At 41.3% G+C, this 14,423-nt stretch overlaps 1 protein-coding gene across 1 annotated transcript in view; it reads left to right on the forward strand.

Annotated features, from left to right (window-relative positions):
• Positions 1-14,423, forward strand: part of ptprub (protein tyrosine phosphatase receptor type Ub) — a 139,120-nt gene that overhangs the window by 115,799 nt on the left and 8,898 nt on the right. Inside the window, exons 17-24 of the mRNA XM_026294009.1 lie at positions 1,812-1,884; positions 1,984-2,060; positions 7,878-7,914; positions 8,775-8,872; positions 10,572-10,688; positions 11,614-11,768; positions 12,119-12,254; positions 12,936-13,085. Of these exons, the coding sequence (XP_026149794.1) occupies positions 1,812-1,884; positions 1,984-2,060; positions 7,878-7,914; positions 8,775-8,872; positions 10,572-10,688; positions 11,614-11,768; positions 12,119-12,254; positions 12,936-13,085 (843 nt within the window). The remainder of the gene's footprint in view (positions 1-1,811; positions 1,885-1,983; positions 2,061-7,877; positions 7,915-8,774; positions 8,873-10,571; positions 10,689-11,613; positions 11,769-12,118; positions 12,255-12,935; positions 13,086-14,423) is intronic.

Below are 14,423 nucleotides of genomic sequence, written 5' to 3' on the forward strand. Positions count from 1 at the left end.
CGTTGCAGTTTTAACTTTTAACTACTTTATACACTGCTGGGTAGGTTCATCTTAAGCTTAATGTGACTATACATCAGCGTTTATTAGTGGATTGGGTTTTAGATTAATAACCCGAATCTGCAAAAAAACTAAAGCTTTCAAAATAAAATGTAGAAATGTAAAATGTAAATTTTTTGCTCTGACATGTAGCAAGATGGAAATATAAAGTAGTATCAGATGGAAGTAGTCAAGTAAAGTACAAATATAATAAACTTGTCCATAAGTACAATCCACCACTGATTCTGCCTTGGCGTCAGACTAGATCAGGCCTGTTTTCACCAGAATATTCTGCTCAGTTTTTCATCAATTTCAGACCTTTTATTGGATTTTGACAGAAAATGCAGGGATTATGTATCTCATCGCCGTTCTTGGGAAAAGTCCACTGTTTTCTTACTGAAGGGAAACAATAATGCACAAATCTAGTGTAATCGCATCAGTAGTTCAGGACTGTGTGTACTACCTCTCTCATTTTACTGGTTTTATATGACCCTTTTAATCAACCCACCTTACTGAACCCTGCCACTGAGGCTTTACAATAAATCTTCCATGGGTCTGCATTGTTTCCCTCCCCTTCAATATACTGCCCCTCTCTCACAGTTTTTCTTCGTGTTTTCTTCCCTCTTGACTCTCGAGGCCTCTGCAGAGGTGTGGCAGGAGCAGAGAAACAAAAAGAGCTCAGAGGTCTAGTGTCTAAGGAAGAAAGAGAGAGAAATGACAAAGAGAGACTGACTGTGGTGAAGAGATGGAGGGATCAGACAGAGATACAAACCCTGAGAGTGAGCGCATGGAAGGAAAAGGAAAAAGTTAGAAAGAGGGTGTAATCCCAGATAGGATTTGACTATCTTGGCTGTCTTGGCTCTCTGTGAGGAGAACCGTGTTGTAATCTCCTGCTCGATTTGAGTTTCATCAAATTCTTCTAGTGCTTGAAACCAACATGGTGCAGCCTGGCATGTATGTGTTTGTTTGGTTTTTTTTGTACGTGGATCTGAAGGGACTGTTTTCATGCTTAATTTGGCCCCACAGTGGATCTTAAAGAGCACGCCCTCACCGGTGCCTCCTTACAGACAGGTTGATGACAGGGAATGAGGGTTTGTTTTAGAGTATGATTTATTATAATACAGCTGCTCCTTTGCAGTGATTATAAAACTGTATATGCAAACATTCAGTAAGTTGCATTGCAGTAAACATCAACAATATTACCTCCCGTTTGTTTCTTCTATGTTTTTCTGTTTTTACATGGAGCAAATGCAGTTTGCAATAATTATTCTAATGTTGCCATTTGAAACCTTTGGCAGTTTTTGAAATTGCTTAGGGCTTTTGACATATTAGGGCCATGATGCATTTTTTTTTTTTTTTTTTTGAAAATGTGTTCTCCAGCTTTCCATCTGAGAACCCTCTGAAAAAACTGAGACTAAAGTATTATGTTCCATACTCGTTATGTAAACTTGTAGTTTGGGTTAGAACAAACAAACGCAGTGTTAAATTTTTGACTGTGGTGCTGAGAACAGGAATAGTTACCACGAAGGCTCTAGGATCAGACAAGAACTACACCAAACAGCTCATCTTCACTTTAATTACATCTACATGAAGCACCAAATTTCAGTAGCTCTCGATCTGTGTCTTAGAGATGAACTGATAAAGCGTTATCATGCAAACCACAAAACACTTTTTTCTCTTTCACCCTGAAAACAAAAGAACAGGTTTGTCGAAAGCAGTGATTATGTTTATCTGAGATATCTGAGTACGCAACAAGAGTCTTTTTATCCCCTTAGAGCTTCTTTGATGGCTGGGATTGCACAAAGAAGAAGGACAAAACCAAAGGGAGACAAGACACCTTGCTTGGATGTAAGTAATCAGAACACATTTGATTGTCTTCAAAAAAATATATATATAGGAGAATATATTTTCCACTTCAACATTTCTTTTCTCTGTTATCTGTCTCAGACGACCGCCACAGAGTGAAGCTCCATCCTCTCCTGGGAGACCCCAACTCAGACTACATTAATGCTAACTACATTGATGTAAGTCTGGCCTCGTTCTTCTGCACGACATGGGATACAAATAGTCAGCCCTCTATCCCTCACACCTTGCAAGGCCGCAGTCCATCTCTGTCATTGTTGTAAGCCCACTAGTCCGCTGGCCCGCTTTCACCTGGAAGCTTCCATCCAATCAAACACTTGTCCTAGTGATGCTTTGTCACTTGCCTGCATTGACTCCCTGACCCAGGCTAACTCTGCTATCACTGTTATTAAAACAGAATGGAAAAACGCTTTTATAGAGGAGATTAACTAATCTGTAAGATGCCACAAATCCCTGTAAATTAAATAGACATGATTGATGTTATTCAATCTCTGGATGGGCCAAGAGGAGATGATCCTTTCCACCATTCACCTTAACTGTCTGCCACACAGACATTCTCACGAATCACATGAAATACATGTATGTGTTGCTAATGTGTCTGGCAAAGTCATTCATGCGTGTTTTCATTCATGAGAATGAGAGGAAGCTGTGTTTATTCAGAAAGCAGAAGTTATTAGCTGAGGAAATCAACCAAAGTTTAAAATAAAAATGGATTTTTACCACCAACGTAGCTGCAGAGAGAAGCTTGTATGTTGGTTCCCTTGTGAATTTGTTGTGATAGGTGCTTTTCATTTGAGTTATGTCAAGGGAAGCCTGATAATCCGATGTGATTTATCTCATAAGATTTATTTTGTACACCTCTCATCGGGATTACTGCAAAGCAAAGATGGCGCTCTGCTAGAAGCTGACGTGCTCTCACTCGTTCGGGTGGATAAGTTGTTGAAAGCTCATGTGTCAGTCAAAATCTTCATAAAGAATATGTTTTTAAAAATGAGTTATTTTTCAGCAAGAGAAAATTACTACCTTAGGTGCATAAATTCATTTGATTCTGGGCAGATTCCTTTAAGATTCAGTTTCCTCCTCTTTTATTCCTCTGCAGGGAATGGCCAGTGGTGAGATGCTTTTAGAGAGTTTATTTCAGTGAGAGGGCATTAAAAACCCGGTGTGCTGTTAGCACTGTAGTTATTGTGAGGATCTCCATTAGCGTTTAGAGCACAGAGGTGTAAGCATTAGAGGGAAAACACCACTCAGCCGCCACTACAGTGTCATTGTCGGTGCTGTTGCTCCGTGACATGGCTGCCCCAGCGAGCTGAATAGTAACTACTTAGCTGCAGCGGCACATATTTTGGACAGTGTGTGATTATTTCACCAGAGGTTAAATGGAAAAGTTTTCACCCCCTCTGAAGCATTATTGAAATTTCTAAACATAGGCGGTAACGTCCAAGCTCGCAGTTTTCCTGTTTCTCAGTGATTAAGTGCCTGATTCTTGGCTTGGCTGTGGTGTGTTTGCTTAAAGAGGTGCTGAATTTCACTGTTTGACATTTTCCCGAGGCTGTTGCAAATATGGAGCAGTGCAGCACGTCACGGCTGCTGCTACAGTAATCTACTTTTTCAAATGTGTTTATTTACTTTGGCTGTATTTAAAGAGTAGCGGCGTCTTATGTATCGTGGACACATAATCACAAACAGACACACGTGTGCTGTCACAGTCGGCTCTGTTTAAATGCATGTAAAATAATATTAATATCTTAATTTGTCAGTTGTCTTCACAGCCCTGACAATCTATTTTCTAAACTATAAGCCACGGGATCCTATACACAATTAAACCCACAATTTTAAGGAAGCGTTGGAACCATTTTGATTTTTTTCGAACTGTTTTGAAGTGTGCGGGGCTCGGATGGGAAAAGGTGTGTTGTCAGTCGTTTGAGGCACCAAACCCGAGTTTAGCTACGTCTGCTAACAGGTGCTGGTTGTCCAAAGACTATTGTTGGTCCTGAAGGAGCAAAATCTGATAAACTGCCTCAAGTCTCGTCACTTTGCATTGGTTAGGGCTGAGACTGCAGATCTGAGGGCGTAGAGTTAGAAAGAAGTGAGCTCTATAGCCCAGTTCTCATCTCTGCAGCTGGCACACCAATCACTGCCCAGGCTACTGTGCATTACCTGCTACCAGCATGACACACCTGACTCTCTTATTGAACTGCTGGCGGTTGAGTTGCATTGTGGGTTTTAGAAGAATTAAAAAGACAGTGTATATACAGTGGGTACGGAAAGTATTCAGACCCCTTTAAATTTTTCACTCTTTGTGTCATTGCAGCCATTTGCCAAAATCAAAAAAGTTCATTTTATTTCTCATTAATGTACACTCAGCACCCCATCTTGACAGAAAAAAACAGAAATGTAGAAATTTTTGCAAATTTATTAAAAAAGAAAAACTGAAATATCACATGGTCATAAGTATTCAGACCCTTTGCAGTGACACTCATATTTAACTCACATGCTGTCCATTTCTTCTGATCCTCCTTGAGATGGTTCTGCTCCTTCATTGGAGTCCAGCTGTGTTTAATTAAACTGATTGGACTTGATTAGGAAAGGCACACAACCTGTCTATATAAGACCTTACAGCTCACAGTGCATGTCAGAGCAAATGAGAATCATGGGGTCGAAGGAACTGCCCAAGGAGCTCAGAGACAGAATTGTGGCAAGGCACAGATCTGGCCAAGGTTACAAAAGAATTTCTGCAGCACTCAAGGTTCCTAAGATCACAGTGGCCTCCATAGTCCTCAAATGGAAAAAGTTTGGGGCGACCAGAACTCTTCCTAGACCTGGCCGTCCAGCCAAACTGAGCAATCGTGGGAGAAGAGCCTTGGTGAGAGAGGTAAAGAAGAACCCAAAGATCACTGTGGCTGAGCTCCAGAGATGCAGTAGGGAGATGGGAGAAAGTTCCACAGAGTCAACTATCACTGCAGCCCTCCACCAGTCGGGGCTTTATGGCAGAGTGGCCCGACGGAAGCCTCTCCTCAGTGCAAGACACATGAAAGCCCGCATAGAGTTTGCCAAAAAACACATGAAGGACTCCCAGACTATGAGAAATAAGATTCTCTGGTCTGATGAGACCAAGATTGAACTTTTTGGCGTTAATTCTGAGCGGTATGTGTGGAGAAAACCAGGCACTGCTCATCACCTGCCCAATACAATCCCTACAGTGAAACATGGTGGTGGGAGCATCATGTTGTGGGGATGTTTTTCAGCTGCAGGGACAGGCCGACTGGTTGCAATTGAAGGAAAGATGAATGCGGCCAAGTACAGAGATATCCTGGAAGAAAACCTCTTCCAGAGTGCTCAGGACCTCAGACTGGGCCGAAGGTTCACCTTTCAACAGGACAATGACCCTAAGCACACAGCTAAAATAACAAAGGAGTGGCTTCGGAACAACTCTGTGACCGTTCTTGACTGGCCCAGCCAGAGCCCTGACCTAAACCCTATTGAGCATCTCTGGAGAGACCTGAAAATGGCTGTCCACCAACGTTCACCATCCAACCTGACAGAACTGGAGAGGATCTGCAAGGAAGAATGGCAGAGGATCCCCAAATCCAGGTGTGAAAAACTTGTTGCATCATTCCCAAGAAGACTCATGGCTGTAGTAGCTCAAAAGGGTGCTTCTACTCAATACTGAGCACAGGGTCTGAATACTTATGACCATGTGATATTTCAGTTTTTCTTTTTTAATAAATTTGCAAAAATTTCTACATTTCTGTTTTTTTCTGTCAAGATGGGGTGCTGAGTGTACATTAATGAGAAATAAAATGAACTTTTTTGATTTTGGCAAATGGCTGCAATGACACAAAGAATGAAAAATTTAAAGGGGTCTGAATACTTTCCGTACCCACTGTATATTCTAACTGTAAAGTGGAGTACTACACTCTTAATATCAGACATTAAGATTTCAGGAGTTTTATATAGTATAATAAATAGCATTGTTACTGTAAAAGTAGATTGTTGTAAAACCAATTTCTGGTCTTTCAAACTGACTTTTGCCATATTCTTTCATATTGTTTCTCCTTTTTCTTCTTTAATTAAAAAGAAAAGCTCCAATTCATATTCATCAGGAAAAATTTGTACTTTTAATGTGAAAAAGCAACTAATAGCTAGATGGAAAAACAACAAACAAACAGTCCTGCTGTATCTACATAAACACACACACACACACACACACACACCTCTTCCCACCTGTCTATAACCATAATTCCTACTTACTAAAAGCTTCTTTCATTAACTAGCCTATATGTCTTCTTTTTCTACTCCCCTTCCCTCTTCCTCGACCTTGGACCCTGTAGATTCGGATTAACAGGGAAGTAAGTACTTCACTGCTCGTTCTTCTGCCTGCCATCGCTCTGTTTTCGCTCTTCTCCCCTCTTCTCTCTTCCCACTTCCCTCTTTTCTTTCCACTATCCTCTATCCACAAACGCTCAAAGGTCAGTGTGTTTCATGGTTGAGGTTGTGCACATGTGACCAACAGAAACACAAACAAACAAACAAAAACTATCCCTTTTAGTTTTAACGAACACGAGGAGAAGTGTCCTCCCCGGATAGAGGACCCTGCTGTCTTTGTTAGTTCTCAGACGTGGCCAGGACTCAGGAAGTTCAGTTGCTACAGTAGGGTGATTGTTTTTATTGAAGGAGAGGTAGAGTTTATTGCTAGTGTTGGCCAGAGCAAGAGGAATTGTGGATAGTAGGCCTCACAGCACTGGTCATCCATCTCCATTGCAGGCACGTCCTTGTTTCTGACTGGATGCAATTCAGTTTAGCAATCCATCAGCGACTTGGACAAACTTAGTAAGATAAAAAAGTGCAAAAAGATAAAAACTGTTGTCAGCATGGATCGTCCCTTCATGCTGATTTGATAATAGCCATAGACTTGAGAGTTTATTCAAATGATTCCCAACCTGCTTTCTCCACTACACAGAGTCATGCAAAGTAATTGGGCATCAATTATCCTTCCAGCTGCTCCTCTCAAAATGACAACAAACACTGAACCACAACATTCATGTGGTTTTTCCTTGTGACATTTTCATAATCATGAAAACAGGTGTCTCATTTACCTCGCAAGGTTAGTTAAGCACCACTTATTGTAAAGAAGACTTCCACAGAACACTTTGCACATCCTTAAAGACCCTTGGGTGCTGTCTGTCGTGGTGATTCCCATCAAGGCTGTAAAGGTGACATCTCATTGTTCATCCATATTCACCTCATGCACACCATATAAAATGTCTGTCATCTTTATCAAAGGCTGTCACAGGCTTTGATATAAACACCTCATTGTACATACAAGATGCTCCAGGAGACTGTTTATGTGGGTGATGATATAATGCATGTATGTGTAAGATATTGTTCCACCTGTGACAAGAGCTGAAGGATTCGAGCAGGGTGTTTTCTGGAAAAAAGAAAGTGGTGCACTGTAGATTTGTTAATTCATCAGCTCAGATAGAGCACATATTGTACCCGGAATGAAAATTGATTTGTTTTTATGGGACTCTCTCAGCACTATGAGACTTTGATAAATAAATCGGCCACCTCCATTTGACGAGTGTGCACCTTTAGTTTCTTTATCATATCTTTATTAAACTGTCACACAGATTTGGGAATTGTTCACTCAGCTAGTCTGACTTGTGTTACAGTCATAATCACTTTTTTCAGAGATTCATCAGCAGTTTGACAATTTCGTGTTTTACCACGTGGTGCCTCAACTCCTCCGAGCTCTGTAGAGTGCACGGACACGAGCTGAAGCCAGCAATAGGTCAGACGTTGCTGGAGAGTTACACATGAAATGCGATTCACAGTTGCAGAGAGTGGGTCAGTAGCAGAGCAGAAAGCAGAGGTGAGGGGGTGGAAAAGGGTGAGACAGAGAGACATCGTCCCCTACAGCTGTGCCCGAGGCACAGATGGCTTACTCAGCATGTCATTTCTTTTCTGTGTTTCAGGGCTACCATCGATCCAACCACTTCATTGCCACTCAGGGTGAGTATCCCAGCAAGACTTTAGTGAGTGACTTTGTGTGTGTGTGTGTGGGTTTAGGATGGTGAGTGCCTTTTGTCACGGTGTAATAAACTGAAGATGATCCAACCAATGAGCCCATTCATGAACAGTCTCCTGCCAAAACAACCTTTCTAGAGAATCCAAAGGTGAGAGACTGGACACCAACTCACGAAAGCTGTGCTAGTGATGTCACTGAATTAATCATAAAAGAGCTGAATGATTAAACATATTTATCATGTTCGACATCTCTGTGACACGTGCCATCATTATTGCAGAGAGCCCTCAGTTCACCCTCTTTTTCACAAATATGATACAGTCAGACGTGTGTGTGTGTGTGTGTGTAACACGTTGTGTATCTAAACCCCACTGAGTGTCAGTTTCTAGGGAGCTCCCATCACAAAATCACTCAAGGTCTGCTCATCGGCTTATCTTGCAGCAGCACCCCCTCTGCCCCCATTAACAGGGAGAGAAACAGGCATATGAAACTTGCAGGAAAAGGAAGAAGAGATCAGCGGTGTCTGTCTGAGCATTTCTTTCCTACGTAATGCTCTTTTTAAAGATGTGTCTCACGCCCTAAACGTCTCCTTCTCAGATGACAGTGAGTGACTGATGGTCCTCCAGGCTTTTACCGTCGGCTCCTGCTGTTGTTTTGTTGTCTCTTTCCCTAGTGCCTGGATTTGCCAATAACTATATTGACACCACAATCTTGAGAAACCGTTCCTTTCCATGTGAGGAAGGACACTTAGGTTGCAAAAATACAGGATTTCAGAAAGTGCAGGATCTTCCATATGGAGAGGGCAGGATTTTATGCTGTTGTTTTTTTCCTTTGCTCTTCCCACCAGGGCCCAAGCAGGAGACACTGTACGATTTCTGGAGGATGGTGTGGCAGGAAAATTGTTTTAGCATCGTCATGATCACTAAGCTGGTGGAGGTTGGCAGGGTAAGTGATTTGCACTCCCTCCTCCTCTCTTGCACCCCTTCCTGTCAGCACCCAATGCTCAGAAACATCCTACATTTGTCATGAGGGAGCATTTTTGTGTCGACCGTGTATGAAAGGGTTTTATGTGTTTGGTAAGTAGATCTCACAGGATCTTGGTGTGCATGCCAAATGCAGCTTACAAGGATCACAGCTATTGAAGGAAGATTTCAACATTTTCTGAAATCTTCATGTTTGTGTTCTTTCTAGAGTTAGATTGACGCACTGACACTCTCGCGTTAATAAAGTCAAAGCCAGTACGTCTAAAGCTCACTAATTACCACATCACATCTCGTTCGCTGAGCTGTGGCCCTCTCGTTCCTTTCTCTACGCTAAGCTAAACCAACCAGACACTTATTCTGGCTTCATATTTAGGGAACAGATCATCTGATTTATTCTTATCTTATTGAACATTAATGTAGTAACACTTAACATGGCATTGATGAATCAGTGAGGATATATTATAGGAATGTATAACAATGATAGTGTTTGTTCGATGTGCTATAAAACACATATTCTGAACCATAGGGCTGCTGTCCTTCTACATGCATTGCATAACCATTGTATGTTGGTTTAATGGCTTTACTCTATTACTGGTATTTTCCACTTCACATAAATACCTGTAACATATGAATTCTGCTGCAAATACTCCATCCCTTTCTGTCCAGGCAAGGAAAACATATTACCTCAGAAGATGGTTAAAATCACATCATTTTTCTAGCAGTAGCCCTACGTCCAATTTAGTTCCCCAACCTCACAATTCTGGGAACAGTCAACAAATGAGGACTGGTATGTGTGGCTGAATCCAAATAACACCTCCATTAAATAACAGAAATTACCTCCCTTGTGCCCGGTGCTGGTGAAAAAGATTGCTGTCATCCTGTTCATTATGCTTCCCACCAATATATGATTATTGTTCTTTTCTTTTCTTTGCCCTCTGAGATAAAATATCTGCAGAAGAACAGATTGTTTTTGTTCTTTTGCAGCATTTCAAATGTAACCGCAGTATGTTCTCAACTTCACAAATTTCACACCAATATTCCTCTGTTCCAGTTAAACCAACAAATGAAGTGCTAAATATTTTAAATGTGATCATATAATTATAAATTATAATGACACAGGTTAATGTTTTATCTCTCTGGCAGTCAGATAAATTGTCAAAATGAATCCAGGGAGATGTTTTTTTATTGCAGATCATTTACCCTGAATATATTGCATAAATTTGTAGTATAATGAAAATGTCTTCCCTACTAATCCAAAATTGGCCCCAAATAAAAAAGGGTGCTCATGTGATGTGACTAATGGTGCTCTTCACACCTGCAGAGTTGTTATCTTGGTCCAGTCCAAAGGAATGAATTGTACATAGTTGTGTAATATTGAGGATGTGATAATATCATTTACTTAAAGGTGGTCTGAATTGGTGTTTGTTTTTGTATTTGTTGCACTTTGAACCCAATAGAGTTGTGGTTAGGAACGACGCTTGAGCCCATTTGTGTTCTCTGGATGATAAAAATGTTTTGTTAGCATCCGGGGACTGAGGGGGGTAAATGGAGACTTAACCCCACTGCCCATGGATGAATTCACAGCATAGGTTCTGTGGTTCTGCAGGAACGTTTTTTTTAGGAATGTTGACACGAGCTTGACGCTTCACTATTTTAAACAGGTGAAATGCTGTAAATACTGGCCTGATGACAGCGAGATGTACGGAGACATTAAAATCACTCTGCTTAAGACAGAGACGCTGGCTGAATACACGGTTCGCACCTTTGCCTTGGAGAGGGTGAGTGTCCCAAACATTTTCATTCTGCCTACCCTGATTTGACCACTTGTTATAGTGCTCTAGATTTGTCACCGCTCTTTCATGTTCTGTGTTTGCTCCATCTCGTTCTGTGATTCTATTCTGTGAACTATACGTTATCCATGTGTCCCTTTTCCTTGGCAAACTGAGAATTCTTGACAGAGCTTACTGCAGATGCACACGAAGGCCACATTTTAAACTGAGAGGAATTAACACCAGTAGCAACGTGAATGCCCCTGCCAACTTTCCAACATAGTTGTTACAGTGTTGTGCCCCTGATGGCTTCCATCCTGTCAATCTCCCCGGGGATCTCTCACTGGAAGGGCTCAGAGCAGCACGGGAGTGGCAGTGGCACAAACACAGCATTATCATCACACTGTCACATTTGTTCTCCACGGGCACACGCTGCTGCTTATTCAAATCAGCAAGAATATGGGAACTGGTGACAGCTTGTTTTTCAAAGCTCTTTTCCTTTCTTTTTTTGGATTTCTGTCTTCAACAAGTCTTTGCTTTGCATCACTTTACTTTGTCATTGCTGTACAGAGGAAGAAATTGCTGTGTGTCTGCAGCAGCCTCCCAGTAGAGAGGAAAAACCTCCTAGCCCTCCCTGAGCTCTGAGAGCCTCCCTGATTCCTTTCTGTGTGTGCAGCTGCTACAAGCATGCGATGCCCAGAGGTCCGACTGTCCTAGCACACTTAGACACTCTACATAAATAAGGTCCCGGTTGTCCCCGCAGTGAATTAAAATACCTGCCACATCAATCATCAAGAGGGAATGTCTTTAAATGGATGAGAGCACGTCTTGAATGAAATAATGCCCTGCAGGCTACAATGATGTAGACACAAGCAACCTAAACGCCTTGTGTTCCTACATGTAACGCTAATGTGCGCTGTGGTTGTGTTGACAGAGAGGATACTCGACTAAGCATGAGGTGCGTCAGTTTCACTTCACATCCTGGCCGGAGCATGGGGTGCCCTATCACGCCACTGGACTGCTGGCCTTCATACGACGAGTGAAAGCCTCTACGCCTCCTGACGCCGGCCCCGTGGTGGTCCACTGCAGGTAGCGTGATGTTCGAGAGCTGCTCTAGTGTTATTACATCAAAGCGACAATAACTTTTACATACAAGTACTTTTAAAGTTAACTATGTTATTTATTGTAATAGATTGGTACTTTTGGGAGGCCATGAACCACTGAAGTGAGGCTGTGACTGGGAGTCATTAGAGCCACTAACACCAGACGAAGACTCTCCAGTTTTCTTTTAAATCATGTAGTACTAATAACTTATGATCTCCTGAGCAGAAATACTTTAGAAGACTTTTAACAGCACTTTACTAACTTAAAGTAGTGGCTATTAAATGCTTGAAGACTTGTGTATAATTCTCTAAGGAAATATGTCATTTTTGTGCCAGTGTGGGCGCCGGGCGCACTGGCTGCTACATCGTGCTGGACGTCATGTTGGACATGGCCGAATGTGAGGGCGTGGTGGACATCTACAACTGTGTCAAAACCCTCTGCTCTCGACGCATCAACATGATTCAGACTGAGGTCAGGTCAACTGCACTGTCAGGAAACCACTTCTCATTCAGAGCAGGCCTAATATCTCAGGATTTTCTTGTGCATGTTCCGGATGTTGTGGCTGTAATACGCCAACCTCTCCCTCGAACAGAGAACCGCTGAAGAGTTTGTAAACATTTATTTTTCTCTCCTGTTGTTTGGAAATTCAAAGTGAGGGTGGAGGGGGGTATTTTCATACTCACCCTCTGGGACTTATGTAAAGGTCATTGCAATAGTTTTAGAGAAAAGACTGCTGTGTAGGCACATGCTCTTTAGATGTGAAGATAATTTACATATTGACCCTTTATTATGTAAATCTAACATTGACTTAGCTGTTTATTATATTTGTAGTTATTCACAGGGGTGCTCTATTTAAACACACACTGCCTCTGTTTCTTTGCTTGGAAATATTTATTCCCCCTTTGCTACACCACCAACATTATAACATGATTAATTCAATAGCAAGTTATGAAAAAACTTTCCTGTTCTCGATTATTAATTTACATTTACACACTGTGTGTTTATAACCTGCTTCTGTCTTAACCTGCCTCCGTGTTTAATTGTTGGCAACAGAACAGTATGCTTTCTGTATAGGTGCATATGTACGACCGCACGCGCAAACTTCCAGTGCACGTGCACAACACTCAGTTATGTTACCTGTTGTCCTTTCAGGAGCAGTATATCTTCATCCATGACGCCATTCTGGAGGCCTGTCTGTGCGGAGAGACGGCCATCCTGGTGAATGAATTTGCTGTCACCTACAAAGAGATGCTGCGAGTGGACTCCCAGAGTAATTCCTCCCAGCTACGAGAAGAGTTTCAGGTTAGTCTTGTGCTGGACAGTCAAACAGGAGGGCTTTGATCAAAGTTCAAACGGAGTTTTAGTTTGATAAACTGTCTCCATTAAATGATGAAATGTACAAACTCATTTTCTTAATTACACTCCCCCAAAATGTTATTAACAAAATTTCTTTCGTTACTGTTTCAGCCATAATAATAGCAGTAATAATATACAAATACTAATGCTGTAATTACTACTGCTACTACTTTTACTAGATCTGCCAGTAATCATAACGGTAGTAATATCACCAAATGTTTTATATTCTCATCTAATGGCTTTAATGTAAAAGCAATACAATCAGCAAACCATAATATTGACCCATTGTATTGTATTTGCACATACAATATATACGTTTTGTGTTGTGTTGTGTATTTGTTCAGATACGTTAAAACAGCCTGTTTGGTACTTACACTGTTACGTAAAAGATGAATGATACAGAAATTTTGAAATGAAGAGAATACACAGGATAGGAATAGACTAATAGATAGACCTGTGTGCGTGTGTGTGTGTGTGTGTGTGTGTGTGCGTGTGTGTGTGCGTGTGTGCGTGCATATGTGCAGGATGATGCCGGTCTACTTTCACCTTTGATTCAGAGCGTCTGTCATTGAAATTCTCCTCCTAGTTTGTAGGAATGTGATCTCAGAACATTTTATTAGATGCTGATTAGTAGAGAGGAGAGCCAGCTGTGTTCCCACATGCTCTACCTGCTTCATTCACCTCCCTCTACCGCAGCGCTCAGCCAGGAGCCACACTGATTCCAGGTTTAGCATTTCAAAGTAATACTGAAAAAGCATCATGCTCCTCCTTTTAATTTTGTACTGTTTCATCCTCATACATAGCGTCGGAATTATGATGGATGTGTTGCTTTGGATTATGGTAACGGTTCGCAAGGTGGTGCAACAATCTGATTACGAACTGTTCATAAAGGAAAACGCTACATGTCTCACTTTGATCTCGCAAACACATCAGTCTGACCTTGTTGTTGAAAGCTTCTTCACAGCCCACTCAGCTCTGTGTTTGCCTTTTACTTTGTCATCCTGCAGACAGCAAACAACCGACCGTTAGTACTAAAATCAGCGAGTCACAGATCTATTATTGATGCAGTTTATTAATGATTCAAATATTTTTTCTTCATCTCGTCTAATATAATTATGTATAAATCAACAGAGAGTTTATCAAATTAAATTGGTATGGAGTTTGTTTTTTTTTAAGCTTCATTACATTCTCTTTTATTATGCAACAGGCATAATTTATCCTTTATTCTTTTAAATCAGTTTGTCTTCGTATTGGGGATTCTTTCAATTAACATTATTGGATTAT

The sequence above is a fragment of the Mastacembelus armatus genome, chromosome 16 (genome assembly GCF_900324485.2).
Source record: "Mastacembelus armatus chromosome 16, fMasArm1.2, whole genome shotgun sequence".
Classification (NCBI taxonomy): Eukaryota; Metazoa; Chordata; class Actinopteri; order Synbranchiformes; family Mastacembelidae; genus Mastacembelus; species Mastacembelus armatus.